General features: G+C 43.6%; 1 protein-coding gene across 4 annotated transcripts in view; it reads left to right on the top strand.

Annotated features, from left to right (window-relative positions):
• LOC147015359 (ADAMTS-like protein 1) overlaps positions 1-24,000 on the top strand; it is a 317,312-nt gene that overhangs the window by 87,208 nt on the left and 206,104 nt on the right. For 3 of the 4 annotated variants that reach the window (XM_085850036.1, XM_085850035.1, XM_085850033.1), the window contains exons 6-10: positions 6,253-6,489; positions 12,077-12,203; positions 16,833-16,907; positions 21,087-21,247; positions 23,231-23,342. In XM_085850036.1, the coding sequence (XP_085706162.1) occupies positions 6,253-6,489; positions 12,077-12,203; positions 16,833-16,907; positions 21,087-21,247; positions 23,231-23,342 (712 nt within the window). Of the gene's footprint in view, positions 1-6,252; positions 6,490-12,076; positions 12,204-16,832; positions 16,908-21,086; positions 21,248-23,230; positions 23,343-24,000 lie in introns of those variants that run through there. The other variant, XM_085850037.1, reaches the window with a different exon arrangement.

Genomic DNA, 24,000 nt, shown 5'->3' with positions numbered 1-24,000 from the left:
GGTATTCGGTCATTTTCTTGATTTCTGCCTTGTTCGTCCAAAATCACTGCTATTAACACCTCACTTAGCAATTCCTTCTTCTCTTTTTTGTACCAAAGCACAATTTCTGGTTGCAATGCTTTGTTTTCGATGTTCATGCTCAATGGGATCATTCGGTCGTATGTGAACGGTACTTCAATGTTTTCAGTCCATGCTTTTGGTTTATGTTCCCACAAATTTTCTGGAACTGGGATATGAAAGTTTTTGCAGATGTGCCTGTGGTTAACATTACAAACTCTGTTGTGTGGTTGTGTGTACAGCTGTTCTGGCATGAGATTTTTTTTTTATATTTGTATTCGGTCATTAAGCATAACATGTCTCTTTGCTAACGCAGCCACCATCCCTCACCCATGTTTTTTTTTCCTCCTCTCCCCCCCCCCGCACTCTCTCTGTCTGTCCCCGTCCTCACTCCCCCCCTCCGAATAAAATGCAGCACTCTCCTCCCACACCTCTGTCGCTCTTTCACTGTCTCTTGATGTCTCTCTCTCTCTCTCTCTCTCTCTCTCTCTCTCTCTCTCTCTCTCTCTCTCTCTCTCTCTCTCTCTCTCTCTCTCTCTCTCTCTCTCTCTCTCTCTCTCTCTCTCTCTCTCTCTCTCTCTCTCTCTCTCTCTCTCTCTCTCTCTCTCCTCTCTCCTCTCTCTCTCTCTCTCTCTCCTCTCTCCTGTCTCTCTCTCTCTCTCTCCTGTCTCTCTCTCTCTCTCTCTCTCTCTCTCTCTCTCTCTCTCTCCTCTCTCCTCTCTCCTCTCTCCTCTCTCCTCTCTCCTCTCTCCTCTCTCCTCTCTCCTCTCTCCTCTCTCCTCTCTCCTCTCTCCTCTCTCCTCTCTCCTCTCTCCTCTCTCCTCTCTCCTCTCTCCTCTCTCCTCTCTCCTCTCTCCTCTCTCCTCTCTCCTCTCTCCTCTCTCCTCTCTCCTCTCTCTCTCACAGACACACACACCCCTTCCTCCTGCAGTTAATAGCAACATTGCATAAGGTGTTGCTCTCCCCATCTCCACCCCTCCCTCACTCTTCTCCCCTTCCTCGCTCTTCTCCCCTTCCTCGTTTCCCCCTCTTCACCCACTCCTCGCTTCACCTCCCTCCTCTCCCCGCCCCTCCCTACCCTCCATCCTCTGCCTCCCCTCCCCCCTCTCTCTCCTTTTCTCCACCCCCCCACCCCTTCACACCACAGTAAGCGAAGTGACTAGTTGTATTTGCAAGTAACGAATAAAGCAGGCTGTCCATTTTAATGTATCATATATGGCTGGTGACCAGTCTAATTCCTCCATATCTGATAGAAAGGAGAGTAGAGATTTGGGTGATTTTGGTGGGTTTAAGTGCAGATGTTTGTGGGATTGGAGCACAGTATGGTAGAAGGGATGACATACAAGGAACTTGGATGCAGGAGGAGGCCACTTGTCCCATGATGTCTGTATTTTGAAGTTTTGGAGTGGGGGGGCTGCAGGGGGAGGAGAATTGTGGGGCAAGCACAGGCATTGAATGATTTATTTGTTGGGGGGGGGGGATTTGAAGAACAAACACTGACTGAACATTCACCATTTGATGAAGCCCTCTCACAGTCTTTACATTCACCACATATGTGTACAATGACTCATCAGGTCAGATCAGGTATGGGAGCATGCGCCGGAGCAGTGTGTCATTGCAGCTACTTTCCGTCGGTACTCCAGTGGCCTCCGTCTGGCCATCCCACAGGCAGATGCCTGGCCCATCCCCATCTCTTTCAGATGCTGATCAACCTGCTGCAACCACGAGGAACATGGTTGGCCCATTGGCCTCCTCCACTCACAAGGCTCCCTCACTGAGAGAATCTGATGAGCAGGATCAGCATCAGGAAAACGAGCCACACACCCATATAGCTGCAGCTGATGCTGACGAACTTTGAGTCTCTCTCAGCAACTGCTCATTGGACACAATGTCTGACCAGCGATCGACAAGGATTCTCCGAAGAGACCTGGTACCAAAGGAATTAAGTTTCTGTCTCAGCTCCCTGGTGGGAGTGAAAGTCTGACATCCGTAGAGCAAGACTGGAAGCACTAATGACCTGAAGACGCGGACTTTCATTGTCCTGCACAGGTACCGACAGTGCGACACCCCATGATCCCGTGAATCCTTCACTCCCCAGGCCCGACCCAGTCGTCTATTGACCTCTGGCTCAAAGCCAGCGAAGACATGAATATCACTGCCAAGGAAAGTGAATCTCTACTTGACCTCAACATCCTCAACACATCCTTAGTTTTGACCCAGGAAACACGTAATCCCAGCAGCTCTAACTCCTCATTCAACAACTAGAGGGCCCCCAAAAGAATATCTCCGCAAAGATGACTTCATCATCTGTGAAATCAAAGTCAGAGATCTTGACATTCCAAAACGATGCACCACAGCTTGATCTCTCCAACAACCTTCCCAGAATCCAGTCCATACAAGTGCTGAAAAGTGTGTGGGCCAGTACACACCCCTGATGACCTCCAGTAACAACTGGAAATAAGTCAGAAATGGAACCACCACATTACGCAGCACTCGCAGCTTCGGGGTATCGTTCAGACATCAGATTCATCAGTTTTAGAGGCACCCCCAAGGAGACCAATTATCCTCCAGAGGGCATTCCAATTCATTGCAAAGTGTTCGATTCAGAGACAAACATTGGCTGCAAGCAGCCCCTGCCGATACTCTTGTCTATGTTCGGTGAGAACCTGAAGAGCAAGGATACGGTCAGTCGTTAATCTATTTAATGTAAAGCCTGACTGGTCTGGGCACTGGTGCTCTAGTAGATGGTGGCGAACCCCATCAATAATTATTCGAGCAAAGATCTTGCCCGGCACTGAGAGCAAGGCTACCGCTTGGTAGTTGGTGCAGTCCTGGCAATCACCCTTCCCTTTCCAGAGAGGGACAACAAGGCCCCATTTACTGTCAGTTGGGATGATGCCTGTGTTCCAGGCACAGAACAGATTTGCATGCAACAACATGAGTACAGCATTTCCACCAGCCTTAAGAAGTTCAGCAAGGATGCCACAGATCGCAGGTGCTTTACCCCACATTTCAACCGGTTCACTGCAGCCTGTGTTTCCACAAACAAAGGTGGATCACAGTTGATTGGAGGGTCAGTAATAGGGATAGTAACACCTCTGACATCAAACTCAACAGCTGGTGGGTCGGCCTGGTACAGCCACTCAAAGAAACCAGCCCAGCGTTCACTTCGGACTCCGATGTCAAGAACCTACCACTCTCCGCTCTCACTGCAGTACACCGAGGGACAGGCTTGGATGAACGCAATGTGCGAATTCCCCTGTAAGCGGGACGAGAATCAACTGTCCACAGGTGATGCTCTACCCGCTCACAGATCCTTGCATATAGCCCTCCTTGTCCACCCTCAGCGCACTTACAGTTTTACGCCTCAACTCCCAGAACAGCTCAGACCTTGAGAGACAATGTTCTTATTCGCCCTTTGGTGAGTTTCAAGACATCCACCAGCAACATGAAGGAACTCCACAACTCTTCAGTATTCTGCAAAGCACCCAGAACCCCCAAATCCCGACTCGGCCTGTTCACAAACTCCTCAGCTACCCTCTCATCCTTGAGCTTGCCAAGATCCAGCCGAGGCTGGGATGGTACCATTCTCCTGGATTTGAGCTGCAACTTCAGAGTTACCTCAACAAACCTGTGGGCAGTATTGAGGAACTGAGCACTCCGGTTGGCCCTGCAGTTTTGGATATTCCTCCAGCAACCATCAATGAGCACATGGTCAATCTCCTTTGCCACATCGCCAGTGTTGGAATACCAAGTCCAGCAATGAGCCTGTGGGTGCTGAAACCATGAACCAGCCAACCTTAGTCCATGACTTCTTGCAAAGTCAAGGAACTTATTGCTATTCTGGTTCACAGTTCCAGACTCATAGCACCCAATACATGTCCCATAACCATCCCTATCAGTGCCAGTCGATGCATTGAAATCACCAAAGACTAGAAGATTATCTCGCCTGGCGTAATGATGATCCACAGACTCGAGCAAAGCATAGAATGCGTCCTTCACGGTGAGATCACTCGCCTCAGTCGGAGCATAAACAGAGATCAGGAAAACGACACCTAAGGAGTGACGAATCCTTTGTTTCATAATACTCTCGTTGACCGGTGTTACCTCAATTATCTTTGGAGTCAGCTTATTTGGACATAGCTACTGCAAACTATTTGGCGTAGTGACCATCAGAGCGAGCAGCCCAATAGTATATGTAACCACCCGCCATGATATCGCCACTATCCAGTCTCCGAACCTCAGAGAGTGCTGCAATACCGATGTCCAAATGCTTGAGCTCAACTACAGGAGGCTGTCCGAGGACACAGTTGGGCACTAAATGTGGATGGCCATTGGCTCACACAAAGCTCTTCTGCCCGTTGACAGGTTTTGTTTTTAATCCTGCTGGGTGTCCATATCCGAACACCCTCCTCACCAGGAAACCTGGAGGGGGAAACAGTTTAGTCGCCGACAACTCGTCCATGAAACAGCTTAGTACAGGTTTACATGGTACCTGTCAGAAGTCACAGATCTAATCTGACCTGACCTGGCAATACACACATGTGTGCAATCACTCATCCATATCCAAGATACCAACCAGTGCTTATAGAGGTACATTTCTAATTCTAATTCGTAACAATATCTATTGTTTCTGCTGTGACTACCACAACAGGGAGTTGTGGGTGGGAGGGCAATATAGTGAAAGGCCATTGCCTTACTAACATCCTCATGCTTCGCATTTTTCTTTATGTTTTTTTTTAACCTGTGATGTGTCACATGTTTGCAAGAGCTTCACTTGATTGTTGTTGTTATGGTTCTTGTTAGGGGTCGATTTTTGAAATGTGCACCCATTGGTCAGGCAGTTGCTGGACCCCACCCACATTTGTCACATGACTCCACCCACCAAGACATGCAGACTAAACAATATGATCACCATCTTGGTTTTCTGGTGGGCCTAAGACATCAGGCCTGTAGGCCTCTGCTGATTAAACACAGCCCTGGTTTGATGCATCATACTTCCATTGGCTTTGTTTGGCTCAAGTGTTACTCATGATGAGGAACCCCAAAAAAATGTAATCATATTTCGAATAAAAATTATTTGTAAGATTTAATTATGCCTGTCACCACGCACGGTGCACACCTCCCTAAGAAAATAGTGTTACGTAATTTTTGAGCGGTCCCATATTGGGGTTAAACAATCCCTGACCGTGTGTTGAATCAGCTCGTTCCGATATAACGGTGGCGGAGGCTGACATGGATGAGAGGTATCCAGTTAATCTTTTAATAGCACATTCAATGTGCGTTTCCCAATCGTGCTGTTCATCTTTCAAAAATGCTTTATATGCGCGTTTCCCAATCGACCCATGACCGGATTTTGTTGCAGGTTGTGACCACAATGCGTTCATTCTTGTTCACTCTCAGGTTGTGTCCCCGAGTCCTGTCAATCTCCATTTTGCTGAAAAAGCCTTCTGCACTTTTTTGTCTATATCCTTCATTATCTTAAAAAAAATCTCTGTGAGATCTCCATCAAAGCCTCCTTTCTAATGTGTAAAGCCCCATTTCCTCCAGCTGTTCATAACTTCGTCTCGCCAGGCCCGGAATCGATGTCGTCTGAACGCTGTGCCTTCTCTATGGCAGCTTTGTCCTTCCTCAAATGTGGTGACCAAAACTGTACACAGTGTTATAGATGAGGCCTCACTAAATTCCTATGCAGCGTTAACTCCTATCTGTTTTGATTTATAATTTATCCCCTGACAACGACAACCTAAAACCATTAGTTTCTCGCTTTCTGGCACTGTGCTGTCTTCTTAACCCCATATATTATTTCCCCCAGATCCTTCTCCTGGCTCACATGCTCAAAAGTGATGGAAAAGACGTGGAAATTGTTTTTCATACAAATTGCTGTTGCAAATATATGATGTGTATAAAAGGGTAAGAGTATGTATTAAGAAACAAACAGGACTTCAAATACAACTGTATCATTGTGACCATCTTTATAAAGGAAAGTATTATTTGCTCATTTGTCGAATCGAGTTTTAAAATACATTTGACACAAGTATGACGAGTTCGATATTTATGCCACATGAAGGAATATAAGCTTCCACTATATTTTTGTCAAACAGATTGAAAATACAAGTCAAATCATACATCTATGTCATGATATTCCAGGTTGGAGCACTTGATGGATATTGATATGGATCTGTGTCATCTCAGGACTGTCCTGCGGAGGCTGGAGATTTCCGGTCGCAGCAATGCTCAGCCTACAATGATGTTCGTTACCAGAGTAGAACGTACCAATGGTTTCCAGCATCGGGAAACCCGAGCAGGCCCTGCGCCCTCACGTGCTTGGCCCAAGGCACTGGAGTAGTGGCCGTGCTGGCGCCCAAAGTGTTGGACGGGACGCGCTGTTACACGAATTCTTTGGACATGTGCATCAGCGGCGTATGCACGGTACGTTCTGTCTGCCTGCTGACTTTTATCCTTCTTTGCACCAATGAGGTGTTGCACCAATAAGTGTGCCATCCCTCAGATGGACATTAAGCAGGGTGTCCCGTCCACTAGCAACACCCAGTGGACATTAAAGATCCCACGGTGTCTTTTGCAAAGACTAAGTGATTGTGTTCCGGCACCCTGAACAAATTACAACATTCCTTCCCTGACTATACCACTGGGAAGGCAAAGGCAAACAACCCATTGTAGCCCCTGCCATGAGACTGCCTCGGCAGCAAGGAACCTGCCCTTGGGCAGAGCACGAAGCAGACAGACTCGGACTAATCATGATTGTAAAATAAATATGTTTGCCCTTTGTAAAAAGCATTTTAAAACAAGATTCACTGTAAATGTCCATCAGGATTGCTTGTTATTTTAAAAAAAAGTTTTTTTGTTAAACTCTGGAATTCTTTCTTCGATTATTTTTTCCTTCCTTCGGCCTGCCAAGTGTGCTCCTTGCAAAGTGAAGGTCCCAAAAGTACGAGTCCGTAGTGTTTGGATGTTGGAGGGCCAGCAAGCAGGCCACATTAAAGTAAAAGTTTAATAGTCGGAGATCTTAGTGGTAACAATGCATTGCCTGTCAGGTTTATAACTCTGATATTCTCAGGTTGACTGCAATCTTGACAAAATGTTCCTTTTCTTCAGCCAATGTACCATTTTTGAGCCGTTTCCATGTTTTATGGGTGTTCGTACAAATCTCTATGGGTTTTATTGTCCCCCACAAAATACGGTTTTATGGCTCGGTGTGAACGATCCAATCAGACGCTTGATAACACTTTGCTGCAATACTTACGGTCCAACAATGGGTGAATAATTGGATTAGTCACACAAAGACGTCACATGAGCCACCCAGTTTTGTGCCATTGGTGGAACAGACGTCTTACTGGCACAAAATCCAACTTTACCTGCCTCGTCAACTTAACCAACTTGTAGGATTAGTCACCGATGTGTCCGGGGGCGGTTATGATCAATATGACATCATGTTGTTATGATTTTACTTATAGCCCAAAAGGATGGTGCAGCAGTCTGGCTTTGATTCCCGACCTAACTAGAAACTGTCCGATTGGTGCTGGCTCATTAACAACCTTCAGGTTCAGGAGAATTTGCCTGCCCTACCTTGTCTGGTTTATAGGTGATGCTAGTCCACTCATTGTGGTTGATTATTATCATTCCCTTCCCTCATTACAGGAGGTCATTGTTGGTGACTGTGGCTGTTACTCTTCGGTACTTTAAACTAAATAACAAAAATTTAATGTGTCTATTACCTGTACTCAACACCTTTAGCCCTGTTTGGCCCTTAACTTTATCCCTTAAATGAGGAAATTGTGTAGAAGTCAAAATAGAGGGTGGAGTGTGGGGTAGGTAGGCCTAATTTGGTAAAAAAAAAAATATAAAAGTACTACTACTACTACTACTACTTCTACTCTGTGCCATAGTAATAGTACATCTTATGATATCACAGCTTTTGCTGTTGTAACAAGTCAGTTCAACACAATTATTTAAGATTAAATCATCCACCGAGAGCTGTTATCCTCTTATTTCTCCTGTACTCATGTCCTTGTGCAAGCCCTGACCAGTCAGTCAGTGAGTCAATCTTTAGTGTGGAATGGATGATGAACACCGAACAAGGTTTTGATGACGTCCACATTTGATGTCTTGTTTAAAATATAGTTGTGTACGTTGCAACTTTTCAGGATCCTTGGTACATTCAGCCAATAACCTCCTCCACGATAACAATAGTTGTTTTAGTCAGTACACAGATCTCAAGATCATCCAACAAATCATCACCTTCATGGAGTATTTCCCAAGTGGACATTTACCAAGAGCACATTGGTGACCTGCCCCATGTCACAACCTGTCACTGCAGTACAGGGTTTGTCCGGATGATGGGATTCAATTTTTATTTGTTTTCATGTCAGTATCGGTGCTTGGTGTGACTGTATGAAACCAAATCAAATGACACCAAATCTGGTCACTAAGTTCCCTTGCAAAGTACTCTAGTCATACCAAACTATCAGTACAGCCAGATGAGATGATTATTCATCCATCCGCATAACTACTCCAGCATGCAGATGAAAAACTATTGTAGTGCACAGGGTCAATCTGTCAGACAAATTCAATTTGTCCACAGCATTTTATCCAGTTTGTCTTTAAATTTTATGTTGTTGTCTTTCTATAGTCCAGCGTCAAATTTAGATTTTGACAGTATCTGGCTGCCCCGATTCTGGATGTCCAGAAGGTTGTACGTTTGACCCTGAGACAATACCATTTGCGGCACACACTTATCGGTGGGAATGACCTTATCAACAACATCTGAGTCTGAAGTTTTTTTTTTACAAACTGCACATTACACTTGAGATCATGGAACTTGGTATCGACTACAATGCGGTCATTTATTCCAGCTTGTCATCATCACATGGTGCCCCATCTGCAGACTTCAAGATTTTATCTGAGCCACCCAATATGGCAAATTTATGTCTTTGTGTGGTTTCCGTTTGGCAGAAAATGGCTAAGTCTGTTTCTAGAAAATTAGATTCACGATGCAAGTCTGGATGTTGTTGCTGTGTACTTGTGGAAGGTCGCATACTGGTTTTAAAAGTTGATTTTTTTTAATCGATTCAGGTAAAAAGCAATATTTTAAAAGCTTCAAGTTTGTTTTTGAGCCTATCACATGTCTGCCAGCGGTGAAAGGCTCCAAGCAATTGTTATGATCAATACCATTCGTGTTCCTTGTGACTTCATTCAACTTCATTGTCTCGCCTCTCGTAATGTCCCAGTTGGCATGATCATGATGGGAGTACTTTTATTTTCACGATCAATCGCCACCTGTTGAAGTTGAGCAAGACCTGAGTCACCAACTTTACTTGTGGCCTCCCCCCCCCCCCTCATGTTCCTTTTGGCGCAGAAGACAAAGACTCCAGTCTGTACTTTTGTCTGAGCATACATACGTGCTTCTGCTTCCATTTCAGTAACGTCGTCTTCCCAAATGTTTTGGGTGTACATGATATCTCCAACATGGAAGTTCTCTCACTTTATGGTTTTGGAGATATTGCTTTTTACCTGAATCGATCCTCCACATCGCCATCTGCCATTTTGATTTCTCCATAATTTGCTAGTTAGAGGTAAAATTAAGTGTCATCCAGACAAAAGGTGTTCAGTATGGGTCACAGATGTGACCCTGGCATCGGTCACCGACTGCTGATGTTCCTTCCTCCCTGCAGTGAAAATTTTAAATTTAAAATGTTGTCGCCAGTCTAATTGGACGGTCGAGAACGTGTAATTATTATACCCACATGGCATGAGTTTATAGACATTGTTTTATACACACTTTAGATTCGGCGCAAGTTTAAATAGAATCCACTATAATTGAATGGGAATACTAAATCATGATGATTGTACATTATGAAGTGCAGATGAATGTACAATTTTGGCGGTCAGTGTTTTCTGGCTGCCGAACACAAGCCTGGAGCTTTTCAATTCGAGATGTGAGGAATCTTAATCGGCCTTCTACAGGTTATGGGAAAGTGAACGAAGGTAGTGAGAGCAAGTGCTTCGAGGAGGTCTTCTTCCCTCCCCACCACACTCCATCCCCCAATCTTGCCCTGCGAATGTGCCCACAGCATTGTGCCACCGTTGTCAGAGCTGAAAGCCATGTGGGTTGCCCCCCGATGAGTGCTTCTTCGCCGTACCAAGCAACGCCCGAGAAGAATTTGCTTTCTTTTATCTGCCCTTTTAAAAGTGCGTCTATGAATCGTGGCGAGGACATTGACGCGGTCCGGAGGAGGCGTAGGCCTTGTGACCAGCGGCTGTGTGGGCGTGAAGGTGCTGTGTACGACGCTGTCTCGCTTGTCTACTCGTAGCGAGTCGAGACTGTTTATATCATCCCCTCAAAACAATGTGCCTTCTTTCACCCCATTCTGCCCTTCAGCCCATTCTCAAGACCATCTTTCAGTGACAGAAATGAACTAGAAACCAACCACATGTTCGAAGTTTGCGTTATAATGACCTCAGGAATGTTAATTTTGTTAATTGCATTACGATGAGTACAATTGTACATAAGTCTTATTTGTTATTATATAGTGCGGTATTTAACTTCAATCTCCACTTTTTATGGATTATACTGTACAAGGACAGGTAGGCACAGGGAGCGGCTTGGGGCCCATCATGCCTTTGCCAGGTGAACATCTTAGTTCAAGAGGTGGTGTTAATACAGGTAACCATACACAGCGAGTTGTACCAATGATTAATTATAGGTGCACAATGGCCTGCCTTGTATGTAGAAGTACAACGGGATCTTTCATGTTCACTACCTGAATGCAAACATGTAACACAACTATTACTTAGCCTTCTAATCAATCGCTATCTCACCGAATTGTTGTTTCTTTCATGCATACGTCCTCACACCTGTGTTGGCCGCATTGTGCTGAAGGCAGCCATGGAGGTCAAAACACAAAGACATCCACCCATCCATTGGGACCATACTCTGTGCAGAGCGTTCGTGCTGCCCAAGCAGTCTCCTTGGCTATCGGGCACAATCCTGGACGGGTCGCCACTCCGACACAGCAAGCTGGCACTCATTTTGCCGACCTCTGAAGGATGACGGGCAGAGTCAATCCCAGCTGGTATTAACTCAACAGCCGAGAGGGATTTGAACTCAGGATCCAAGGATCCCAAGCCTATCACCCAAAACAAAGAGATCGGAGTCCTCCAAACTTTAATCATGTTAACAATCATCTTCTCCAAAATGGACTGCCTTTCCCAAATGGGGGGGGGGGGATCATTGCAGCAGCGATCACAACCACAACACCTGCATGCTGCCGCAAAAATAATAATACGAGTTCCTCACAAGGAACTTCATGCAGGAGGAGGCCATTAGGCCCATTCACCTGTGAAATGGTTTCCAACCTGTTGTTGTTTTTCGGTGCTCTATCCTTTTTAAACACTGAACGTCAAGCAAGGAAGCAGTAAGTACTGTTTTTAAAGTTTGGTATGATTCAGCCACCGTTCAAACTACCAACATTCCCTACTCTGAACGCGTGCTTTAACCATTACACCACCGGGTCTTGTAAGATGGCTGCCAATCCATAATCTGCAGGAATGTGATGTTAAATTGGATCACTTGACTTTTATCTTCCCACATAAAGCAATGTGGGTGGTGTTCCGAGACTTAATCTGTCGTTGGTCTTTCACTCCTACCAAATACTGAACTGGTTTTGTAAAAGAGGGCATTGTCATGGTACCGCAGGGGCTTTGGGGTTGATTTGTGATTCATCATGTTTCAGTCGTCTCCGAGTTGATTCAGCACTGTGACCTGGATCACATTCACTAATGGGATGAGTCATTGATCAGTTCCCTAAATTGTGCTGCATTTTTTTATTTTTCGTCCGGTGGATCGTCTCGACTGGCATTCTTAGTTTACAAATGGGAGAAATCTTTTTCTCAGACTTGTTGAACAAAAATATAGTTTTGTGGCCAATATGGCAGAAAGACCTCATGGCATTTCTACGTTGTGACCTGCTGTCTAATTTGTCATTACGTTCACCCCTAGCCCGTGGGTTGCGACCGGCAGCTTGGCAGCTCTGCACTCGAGGATCAGTGTGGTGTGTGCAAAGGAAACGGTACGACCTGCCGTCTGGTGCGAGGACAGTCCAGGCCACAACTCAGCCCTGACAGACGTGAGATACTTTCTCGTCAATTGCGTGTGCCGCCCATTGTTTGCCCACAACGATTTGATTCCTCTTTTCCCAAAGACATTAACCATCTGTTTAAATTGTGCCTCCCTGACATTGACAAACTAACATAAAAGACTGCTATGGTCTGCTTCCTCTCACCAGTATATCCAGCTACTGACAACTCCCAAGTTTGCTTCCACAACTGCATGCTTTCCATGAACGGGTTTACTCAACGCCACCTGCAACCAAACCTATTTCCTTCTGGTCTATGGCATTCGTCGGCACATCGAGAGTTAATGTCGAGAGTTACAAAGCAGAGAATCTTCGGTACCTGTGACTGACGTTATCTCCGCATCACATCGCCAGTTATCAGCTTGTGGATACCACCTTCAGGTCATCGTAAAGGTCTTGGGAGGGACGGCTCCGACCTCAGTTTTTTCATATCGTATATCGAATGAACACCTGAGCGGTAACCAGGTTTTGAAAAACAAAAACTGGTCTCCTATCGCATTTAGTTTTTTTTAAATTCTGTTTGGTAGACCCACTCTTGTACAAAATGAGAAAATAACCTGTAAATGTATTTGACATTGTACAAGCCTGCGATGAAAAGTGTTAAATGGACCTTTCCGCTTGAGAACTCTTTCCTTTTAATAATGAATCTTGTTAACGATCAGTTGGCTCATCGATGGCTCCGTCGAGACCACAAGCATTTCTCATCTTTGCACCTTGTTATTTCATCGAGGTTCCACGTCTCGCCTCCAAAGCTCCTCGGCGAACATTCCGCAGCAGCATTCCTCGTGCATGTGGTTTCACCGCTTCATACGACAGTGTAATCTACCTGGGAAGTTTCTGTTTGTTAATATCCTCAAACATTTGGACTCGCAACTGGGTCTCACTTCAGATATGAGTTCCCCACCGAGGAAGTTCAACGCAGGAGTCGGCTGTTCTGCCCATCAAAGCCTGTGCAATTGTTTCCAACGTATGGTTATTTATCCATGCTCTATCCTTTTTAAATGCTGAGTCTCAAGCAAGGAAGCAACAAGTGCCATTTTTATAGCCTTCGGCATGACTCGGTTCGAATAGCAGCCCTCCCAGACTCAGGATGGACGTTCTAACCACCGAGTCTGCTATTGTTTGCTTTAATGAACGCATGTTCAATTTGGTTCATTCTGGTGGGATATTACGTTATGAATAACGATGATTGAAAATTGATTCCATGTTCTTGTTTTTGTTGAATCCTCTCTCTCTCTCTCTCTCTCTGCTCGGAGGTCTCGCCTAAAGACTTTTCACTCCACTCTTGACGGGGTTTCCCCAGAGACGCAATTTCAGAGCATGCCTGGGAATGCTCGTTAGTGCTCATACGTTCGAAGTACGCTGCCTGGCATCCTTCTTCGATTCCTGTGGACATGTTTGTTCCCTCCCTCATTTCTTCCTGTAACATGAACAAGTCCTTTATCTCATGATGCTCTTGATGACCTTGGAGATTCCTGTTTGTTTGTTTGTTTTTTTTTGGTTGGTTTTGATGTAGGAGATGAGTTTTCCGTGATGTTCTCTGTTGACGTTAATTTAATTTCATAGTACATTCATATTGTTTTCGGGTTGAAAATCAAGGATGATTCCTATATCCTTAACTGCTCTTGAATATGTGAATTTACCTTGCAAAGGACGTTATGTTACACCCGATGGTTCTTAAAGTGAACACTTTCACAATTTTCAACCTCACGGATTTTATATTTTTCCTCCATCAGTGTCTTCATCTTATTTTATGGTTATGTCGCTCCTCACACATTCAAACCTGTCATGAAGTGCTATCAAATCACCTCTAACCTTCTCATCTTCTTATTCTTATTCATGCATATGGCAGCTTGGCTGCCGGGTAGCTATCATTTTGTTGGGGCACGACTATACCGCTGATGCCGTGCCCCATCTACCGGTACACTGGTACTCATGTCACCAACCCCGGAAGGATGATAGGCTGAGTCAATCCCACCTGGTGTTAATTCAGTGGCAATGGGGCTCAAACTCAGGACCCTAAGTTGCCAAGCCAGCCACCTCAACCACTAAGCCAACACCAGGAGGAGGAGGAGATTGGGACCATACTCTGTGCAGAACGTTGGTGCTGTTTAAGTAGTCTCCTTGGCTATTGGGCGTAATCCTGGACGGGTCGCCACTCCAACACAGTATACCACATGCCAACCTCGGAAGGACAGGTCGTATTAATTAATACCACCTGGTATTAATTCAACAGCTGAGCAGGATTTGAACCAGGACCCTAGGATCCAAAGCCCACTACCCTAACCATGAAGCCAACACCAGGCTTTATTTCTTTCTCTACATGCCTTTGCTGGATTATGAAAGGAGAGATCTCAGAGGCTTTTTCTTTCACATAAGGAGATAACTCTTCATGTCTGAACACACACAAGGAGAAATAATAGCAAGAAGCAAATGAAGACAGAAGGTGATGACAGTAGATAAATGGTACACATAAACAGCCTCCAGGATTGAGTGCAGCTGTGAAGGTAAAAGCAAAATCATAATGACGTGACTCTCTACCTCGCAGACGATCTCTATTGAGCAGTTGTAATGATGAGCAGCATGAGCTTGGCTGCGGGTGATCATCAGATTGCAAAATGGTAAAAATGAGGCTGCTGAGTTGTAAGCGTTTCCGAACTTGCAGAACACGCACTCCAGAGGCCATTCCTGCACGCATAAGGGCCAAAGCAATGTGCAACTCGGAAGGAAGGATCTGCAGATGGTACCCAATGGCACGGTGTTCACTCCCATTGAAGAATTGTTTTTCAGGCATCGATTCATTCCAGAACTTGATCTCCCATCATCTCCATCTGACCTTTCTCTCCTTATTTATGCAGTCTTTTATCTCTTTCTTTTTGAACCTGCACCTTTGACTTCGTTTATCTCTCGGAGCTCCTGCATCAACTTCAGCCACCTTTCACTGCCCTTTCCTCTGTTTTCTTGACTCTGGAATTTGTTGCGGTACTCGCTACAGGACCTGCTCATGTCTCCAGCGATTCAAGGGAGACACTCATCATCCAGATTTTCAATCGAGCTACCCATAATTCTTTGCTGTCTTCTCTCATGGCTATTCATGAACTTCACTACTCACCATAACCGCTGTTATTCTAAACCATACCATACCTCTGTGCTCTGGCTCTCCTGTGCATTATTTTAATGATTATCCTTCTCATCTCTCAATTTCCTTGATAATTTCTTATTCTCTGAGACTTGACTTTTCTGACAACGTTTTCTTATGAATGCTGAAGATGCTAGCATAGAATCACACCGTGAAATACGCTGTGATCACATCACGAGGGAAGGAAAGGTGCGCACGTACTGCACACATTTCCCGTCCACTGAAATATTTTGGCACAACAAAATGCAAGGTCACAACAAAACACTTTGATGAATGTGTGGAGCAACGTTCCTCCGGGCATCAATTCCAGCAGGTTGTGACCAATAAGCGATGGAAGGTAACGTGTTGCTGTAATCAGATTAGTGAAAGAGAGTAATTGCATTGTAATCGTGATGGTAAATCATGTTAAATCCTCACATTTTTATTTAGAGGTTACGTTTGGTCGGGGGAAAGATCTCCAATGGAGCAAAATGTGTAGGTGCTTAAACATACTCACACGGGTCCCTTTGTGAAGCGAGGACTGTACAGAACATGCGCTGAAAATCATACACAATTGGTTCATGTCCCGCTTCTTTAAGGCACAACTAGTTCTATGCCATTTACATTGTACATGGTATTGATTTGATGATCAAACTCATCTTGTCGGATGAGTTCATTTGTGAGCTCGAAATTTGATTCTTTATTTCAACCATAGATACCAAATTGTGGAATGTTTTCAGGTTATTTTATTGATAGCAGGTCAAGCCTACTTTACCTTTAAAGCATGTACAGCACACCTGACCTGCCATAGCAACTTTAAAGTTGCCTGCTTTGTCTGCGGCCAGAGAGTCTTCTTGTTGCAGACATTCAGAATGTTCGGAGTGTTAGAGGTGAATGGAGGGGGCACGGGCAGGAAGGTGGATTCTGACACAAATATCAAAATAAGACCAGTTCCATCATATACACTCATGTCTGGAGTGTCAGAATAACAAAATCGGACCACATGTCTTGAAGCTCACCTGAATCAGGAGCAACAGTCACTCAAACCCCCCACAGATCCCCCCCACCCCAGACCCTGTTTTTTGGGTTTTTTAACACCACGAACAAACTTTACTACATCACGGGTGAAGGAGGTTGTGGTCAAGTTTCATTGAAATCATGTGTATAGTTTTAGAGAAGAGAGCAAATACCTATGTTGGGGGGGGATCAACACCCCCCCATTCCCTCCCCCCCCATAGACAATACACCTTTGTTAGGCATCAGATATGAAGCTTTTGACCAAGTTTCATCAAAACCATGTGTTTGGTTCAAGCAAGAATGACAGAAGTGTTTATGGACTCACTCTTACGTTTTAAAAGTGACTCTTTCAGTGCCCCATGTAACACCTGTTTCAGATGGAGACTGTTGGTGTCCGTTAAGCATGCAGTTTTGCCTTGTGAAAGTTCGTTAACCTTTGGCCATACCTGTACAGCCATCTTCCCAAACATGCATTCTTCACACAGCTGAAGATGTGGTCATCACAGTCCCATACGGTAGTCGACGTGTGAAGATCAGCAGTCGAGGACCCGCCAGTTTTGGTATGAAAACCTCTGTGTATCTACTGATCTTGTTATAAATGAAATGACATTCTTCCCTTCACGTGTTGCTCCTTTGTCTACATTTTTCTTTTATCTCCTGTTGATTTGAGGAGCCATGTTTGTATTTTGGGGTTTTTTTTCTTTCGCATGCATTGCAAGATTGATCCATTACCTTTTGTCATTATTTGACTCGTATAATCCAATTTTGTGAGTGTAAATTACTTTACCCCTGGCATGACAGTCATGAGGTAGGACAATTACCTGTGAACAGTCTAGCCCGGCTTCGATTCCTGACCTCACTACTATTAAATATCAGATTGGTGGTTGTCAGGCAGGGTGTTCCGTCATACCATGCGTCGTCCGTCAGATGGGTGTTAAACTTGGCGTCCCATCTATTAGCATTCGTTGGTGGACGTGAAAGATCTCTCGTCTTTTGCAAAGAGTATGTGAGTTATCATTCCCACTATGAACAAATTACAAATTCCTGCCCAAATTAACTTCAGTCAAACATGAGGCCTGACCAGCAGGCTGAGAATAATGAGGGGAATAATGGGGGATGGGAAGGGTGAGGGGGTACATGACAGACAAAATACATAAATTCATAACCGAAAGGTGGTGGAGGGTTTGGGGAGGGTGGGAGGGATAAAGAAAATGTTTATTTTTTGCCAATATTCGATAAAATTTTAAACAATTATTTAGGATCCAAGGGAGGGTGGGGGAGGGTCATTTTTTCTTCTTTTGCATTGTTTTGGAGAACATTTTTTTGAGATTATTTGGGGGTGTGCAGTGTACGTGAGGGTTTAATTAAAAGAGATGATTCATTCACACTTTCCATGGTCTACGTGTAAAATAATCAGAACATCTCGATATCACGTCATCACGGCAAATGATGATGGGATTCCAGGTAAAATCCCACCTGCTGTGCTGATTCGTCCATTGCATCTTCACGTATGAGTCCCACATGATGTGACACGTGTGGAGATACGTTTAAATATTTTTTACAGTGATTAAAGCACAAGCAGAAGTGAGGTCATATATTAAGTTCAGTACAAGGACAATTTAAGATATCATGATATTTTTATGTGATTAATGATGACATGACGAAGAAAACCTCAAGTGAACATGAACATTTGTGAGTGGGTATTGGGAGGTTTGGGTGGGTAGTTGTGGAAAAGTTAGAGAGGGTTGTGGGGGAGTTCGGCAAACATGTCACTGATCATGTGCGGTGTTTATAATGGAGTTCACGGAGTGGTTGTGACTGAAGGTGAAAGTTGAAGAATAAAATGCTCTACTTCATTCAAAATTAAACTAGCTGTTGTTAAAATACCTCGTTTTAATCACTTGTTAATTTGTGCTCAAACAGTAATCATCATATATTTCCTAAAGATGTATTTCATCACTCACAGGATAGTCCATATAATAATGCCTTCCCTTACAAGGAACTTACTTCAATTTAGATGGAGGCCATTACGCCTACCATTTTAGTTCACAATTTATAAAGGATGGTGCACTGACAAAAAAAAAACATATGCTAATAGTTGTTTATCAGTGCATTACCCTTGATATATTCTGAGCATCAAGCAGGATAGCAACACCTTCCATTTTTAGCTCGCCTGTTCAAAGAACAGAGAGCTATAGCGATACCCCCGGCGTGAGCGTCAGCGTGAAAATGTTAAAGTTTTTGGTGCAAGTTATGTCCTTTCTAATGTTTTTATCGACCACACTATTTTTTTAACTGATTACAATATACAAATACATATATTGCTTTAAAATTATTTGGATCAGACTTCACTGCAATGCTTTATAAAAAATATTATTGGGCTAGTCTTTTAAAAATGACAAATGTATAAACAGGCGAGCATTGGGTGGCTTTGACACCAACTCTCTGGTTAAGTCTGTGGGATGAGTTGGATCAGGGTTAGAACCACCAACCTCCCAGACTCAAGGCCCAGTCACACCTTGACGTTTTAGCCAGCTTATGCCGATTTTTGGAAATTTGTCTAAAATGCTGGTACAGGTCGAATACGTTATGGGTAAGTTTTAATAACATTGAGAGCACGCTGAAAAACACTGCCATACGTAGTAGTACGCTGGCTTTAAACATTGTACGTTCCGGTTGTCCTCAAATTTTCCATGCTTGAAATTTTAAGACTTATGCCAGCGTATGACTCACACGTTCCGCATAACGCTGGCCATAAGTTGTAGGCACGTCACGCGATCGTTGACACACGTCGACACACGTTACTTGTAAGTTACTCATCAGTCAAAACACGTCGAGGTAATGTTTAGCGTACCCGAAACTTATTTCTAACCTATGAGTAACGTGTTGAAGGCACGTTACACGATCGTTGACACACGTTACTTGTAAGGTACTCATAAGTCGAAACACGTCAAGGTAATGGTTAGCGTCAGTGTTCCAGACTCCCTGGGGTTTTTTTTTTCTTCTTCTTCGGCATGACGGTGATGTCGACACTTCGATTTCTAGTGCGGTTATAATATGATATAATTAAAAGGCTGCCGCGCAACGATTTAAATAATAACCGCACTAGAAATCGAAGTGTCGACATCAACGTCATATCGAAGAAAAAAAAAAACAGGGAGTCTGGAACACTGACGCTAACCATTACCTTGAGTGTTTCGACTTATGAGCACCTTACAAGTAACTTTTGTCGACGTGTGCCAACGTTCACATATCGTGCGTACAACTTATTCCCATCGCATGCGGAACGTGTGTCATACGGCAAGTACGTCGTAAAATGTTTAACACATTTATAATTACAAGACGTATTCCATTTAATACGACGTATGATAGCGTACTTTAGCGTTCTATTCACGCATATCAAACTTACCCATACGTATTCGACATGCGCCAGCATTTCAGACGCATTTTTCAGAGGTCGGCATACGCTGGCAAGATCGCCAAGGTGTGACTGCGATGTCGACACTTCCATTTCTGCGGCGGTTATGATTTGAATCGTTGTGCGGCAGCCTTTTAATAGGCTACATCACGTCATCGTCGGTGATGCGTGCAGAGCGCTATGCATAAGTTAGACTATCGTTGGGCATAGGTTGGGAAGGCCGACAACAGGCTCAGCATTCGTTGGTATAAGTTAGCTATAACACAACGAAACGTTCTGTGTACGTTACTCGTATGTTATGAATACGTCCGAATCTTTAAAAAAAAACATCAAAAGTTCAACGTAAGCCAGCGTTTTACATACGTTTTAATACGTTGCCATTGCTGGCTAAAACGTCAAGGTGTGACTGGGCCTTCACAGCAGGCACTCCAAACGTGACACCACGGAGTCTGGTTAGCCTAGATGTATGCACACTCACTTCTATGCTGTCCAGCCTGGATTTGACTCCAGACCCAGCATTAGTCGGTGGACATTAAAGATCCCACAGTGTCCTTCATGAAGAGTGAGCGATCTATCGCCGGCAACCTGAACAAATCACTAATGCTTCTCGAACCGAAAAGGGGCACTGCATCAGAGCCACAGCGGTGCACCCAGCAAATGATGCTACCCACAGCCACATGCTGCATCAGAGAAAAAGAGAAAAGGAAAGAAGAAAAGTAATAATAATAAGAATGATGTTCTGACTAATTTATATCGAATGACCACATCCACTATGACCTCATCGTTTGTTTCTTGTGAAATGTTCTACTGTTATTTAACCAACCGAATTACAATGATGATTGGACAAATTACAAAAGTGGTTTTGTAAACTGACCATCCCGAGCTTCCCGATAGTGATTTCCCGATTACACGAGTGTGAAATTGGAGAGAATCCTATTCTTGGTTGGCCTTATGACTTGAGCTGTCTGCATATTTGCTCCAAAGCCAAAATACTTACAATGATGAAGCTTTGTAGAGTGTAAAAGTTTATATCGTAAGCTCTTTTAATACTTACATGGAATACAAGTCAGCTACACATGTCATTGGGCATTCATTTAATAGTCATACTTATGCTGTAACATTGGGAGAAGGAACCCCCAATTTTTTTTTTTTTACTAATTCCTGCTCAAATCACCTTCCGTTGAGTATTCCTGCCAGACTAGCGATCTGTCCTAAGTTGGCTCTAGCTTTGAACCCTTTCTTGATTTGTCGTGAACGCTCGGACGCTCTGTCAAGTCTCTTGGTGTAATTATTTATTCTTATGATTATTATTATATCCTAGTGCTGGAGAGCCAGAGCCTGCAGGGCATCCAGGCTACGATACATGCCATCAACGTCTCCGAGCACTTCACTGTAGGAAACTCAACAGCTGAGCTTGTCCGGCTTCCTGACAAGCTTGTGCTGAAGCTTGATGGGCCGTTGAGGACTGATGTCATCATCAAGGTGGGCTTCTCACCCTTTGCCAAGTCTATGTGCGCACGGGTGGTGCCATTTTCTTACACTCTAATGTTTTTATTCTCGCATTAACGTTTTTTAAACTTGCATTTTAAATAAGAGATTGTTATAACCCTTGTAACTCTCAAACGATACCTCCATCGTGCTTTTTTAAAAGCTCACGTTTCACTCATTTGGTTTGCTTTAATGTTTAGATTTGTTTTGAATGGGAATTTTTGGAATAATCCAGAATAATTCCAAACATTTTTGGCTTGGTTACTGTCTGCCTGCTGGTTTCAAATATTAATAATAATAATAATAATAATAATAATATAATATTTATATAAATTGCAGTCATTATAACATAAACATTTGCCTAAATAATACATTGCATTAAAAAAAAAACTTCTTGTTTTATTGATTTTATAATGCACTTGCATCTTTGCAACAAACAAAAACAAGAGCTTTGTCTATAATCATGAACTTGAGCTGTAATCTGGATAAACTGAGGTTTGTTGTTTTGCTCGTGTGGTTGTGCTGTTCATTGTCGGAGGCATTGCACTGTTCCTTATACCTTAACCTGCGAAACTAGCATTCGATGGTATCTTCGAGCTGGTAGATCCTTCTATTTTGCTGACCCGAGTCTCGGCCTACAGAGCAACCAAAGAAATGAAAGACTGTATATTATTCTTACAGTGGAAAGACTGCTGCATTGTGTCGTCCCAATGTTATTAAGGGTGGAATCATGGAGTGGTGGGGAGAGGAAAGGGGAGGGGGGGTTCTAAGGGGTAAATGGATACTTTGTACTGAACTCGGTACCCTGCGGACTTGTGTCAAAGTTAGTTGGCCAAGAAATTATCATTTGAAAGCGAGAAGGATATTTTATGAATTCATAGATTAATATTCCATTGGTTATAATGGAGGCCCTAGAGACAGTGGGTTTTAGCATTTGATGGCATCTTCAAGCTTGTAGATCCTTCAGTTTTTGCTGACTTTAGTCTCGGCCTACACAGCAGCCAAACATTCAGAACTTCATATTATTCTTCAAGCTGTGAAAAACTGCTGATAACCTTTCTGATCATTATTTTTTTTAAAACCGATCACAAGTCCAATTGCCTGAAACTTGCAACGAGTGACTCGATTTTTGTTAAATTAAAAAACCCCCCCAAAAAACACTAATTAAACGAGCAAATGTAATGTATGAGGGGGTACATTGTCTCGTAGTTATTATATTGTCTCATCATTATTATAATGCAAGTCCGAATATCGGCAAAGCAGGCATTTGCTCGAGACGCACTTGATTTTTTTTTAGCCAATGTGGTTCACCTAGTCCAAAACATTTGGTTAATCAGAAAGGTATTTTTGGCTCCCTTGATTGGAAGTTGTTTTGCCACTTAGCTGGATACAATTTCGAGCTTATTCCTCAAGCGATCGGAAATTGTTGACTTTGGTCTGTGCTTGCGCAACATGCTTCGCCAATGTAAACGCAGGTAAAAACCTAAAGAATTAATCCAGTTTTCCAGCATAATTTTTTTTGTGCTTTTTAAATGTTTTCCATTTTGTACAGAAATTGTGCCTTTGCAAGGTAGTTTTCCTGGTTATAGGATTACTGCACTGGATTTTCACTCATGGGTGTGCCTTTGCTAATATTGTTTCTGCACATAATAAGCTCGAGATGAAAAATGATTAATGAGGCGAGCGCATTCATACGTAACCGATTTTAAAGGATTTTGTTCCTGCTGGGTGTATAAAAGTAAAAATTCATATTTATTCTTTGTGTAAATATTGCACCTGGATGCATACGCCTTGTTTTTGTTTCGTTTGCAGTATGCTAAATGACCACCTGGCATGAACGGGGAAACACCTCAAATAAACTGCTCTCTGATGTACCGCGTGGAGCCAGGCTTAGCATGGGGGGGTAACGGTTCTGTAAGCTGTGACGTCACAATTCCCATACACGGAGACAAGCCCATTCATTTCTTCATCCCTCAGAGCAGGTTTGGTGGCCCCGGAGAGACTGTGGTTCACTTCCTGTTCTACCAGCCGATCGGCCATCTGTGGAAAGAAACTGACTTCTTTCCATGTTCCGTTACTTGTGGAGGAGGTAAGCTGGACTGGAATTTGACATTTGTTTAACCTTTATTATAACAACTTTTAATATCTGAAAAATTGCTTTTTATTCTTCTTCATAATTTCAGTTTGACTGAATATATTGGCATTGGGTATTTGGGTTTAATTAAGTGGATTAAACTTTATATCATTTGATTGTGATTAGTGTGCTGGCAGGATAGCTTCATGGTATGCACACTTAATCTTTGAGCTTTTAGCCTGGGTTTGATTCCCATCCCAGATTCTTGTTTCACATGCAGAACGATATATCTATGTGTGAGCCCTCCATAGGCAGAACAAGTGAGAGGACCCATCTGCCAGGAGAGCGGTGGTGGACATTAAAGAACCCAGTCTCTCTCATGAAGAATTAGCGAGTTATCGCCAGTACCCTGGACAATATAAATGCCTTCCACAGTTCAAGAATGTCAGGCTTGTCCAACCAGTTCATGAACGACTTGGGTCCTTATCATTCTCCCTGATCAATCCCACAACTTGGGAATAATTGGGACCATTGATGAAGAAGACAATTCAATGGTAATTAAAGGAAGAAAAATAAAATGTCAAAAAATGTATTCTTCCTTAGATTAATCACAAAAGGCGGTGGGGGGGGGGTTGGTTACCCAGCATTGCCCAGGAAAAAGTACCCAACGACT

The sequence above is a fragment of the Eptatretus burgeri genome, chromosome 12 (genome assembly GCF_056783735.1).
Source record: "Eptatretus burgeri isolate ZD-2024b chromosome 12, Ebu_testis_v1, whole genome shotgun sequence".
Classification (NCBI taxonomy): domain Eukaryota; kingdom Metazoa; phylum Chordata; class Myxini; order Myxiniformes; family Myxinidae; genus Eptatretus; species Eptatretus burgeri.
The sequence above is the reverse complement of the archived record's forward strand: the minus strand, read 5'-3'. Positions and strand labels throughout refer to the sequence as shown.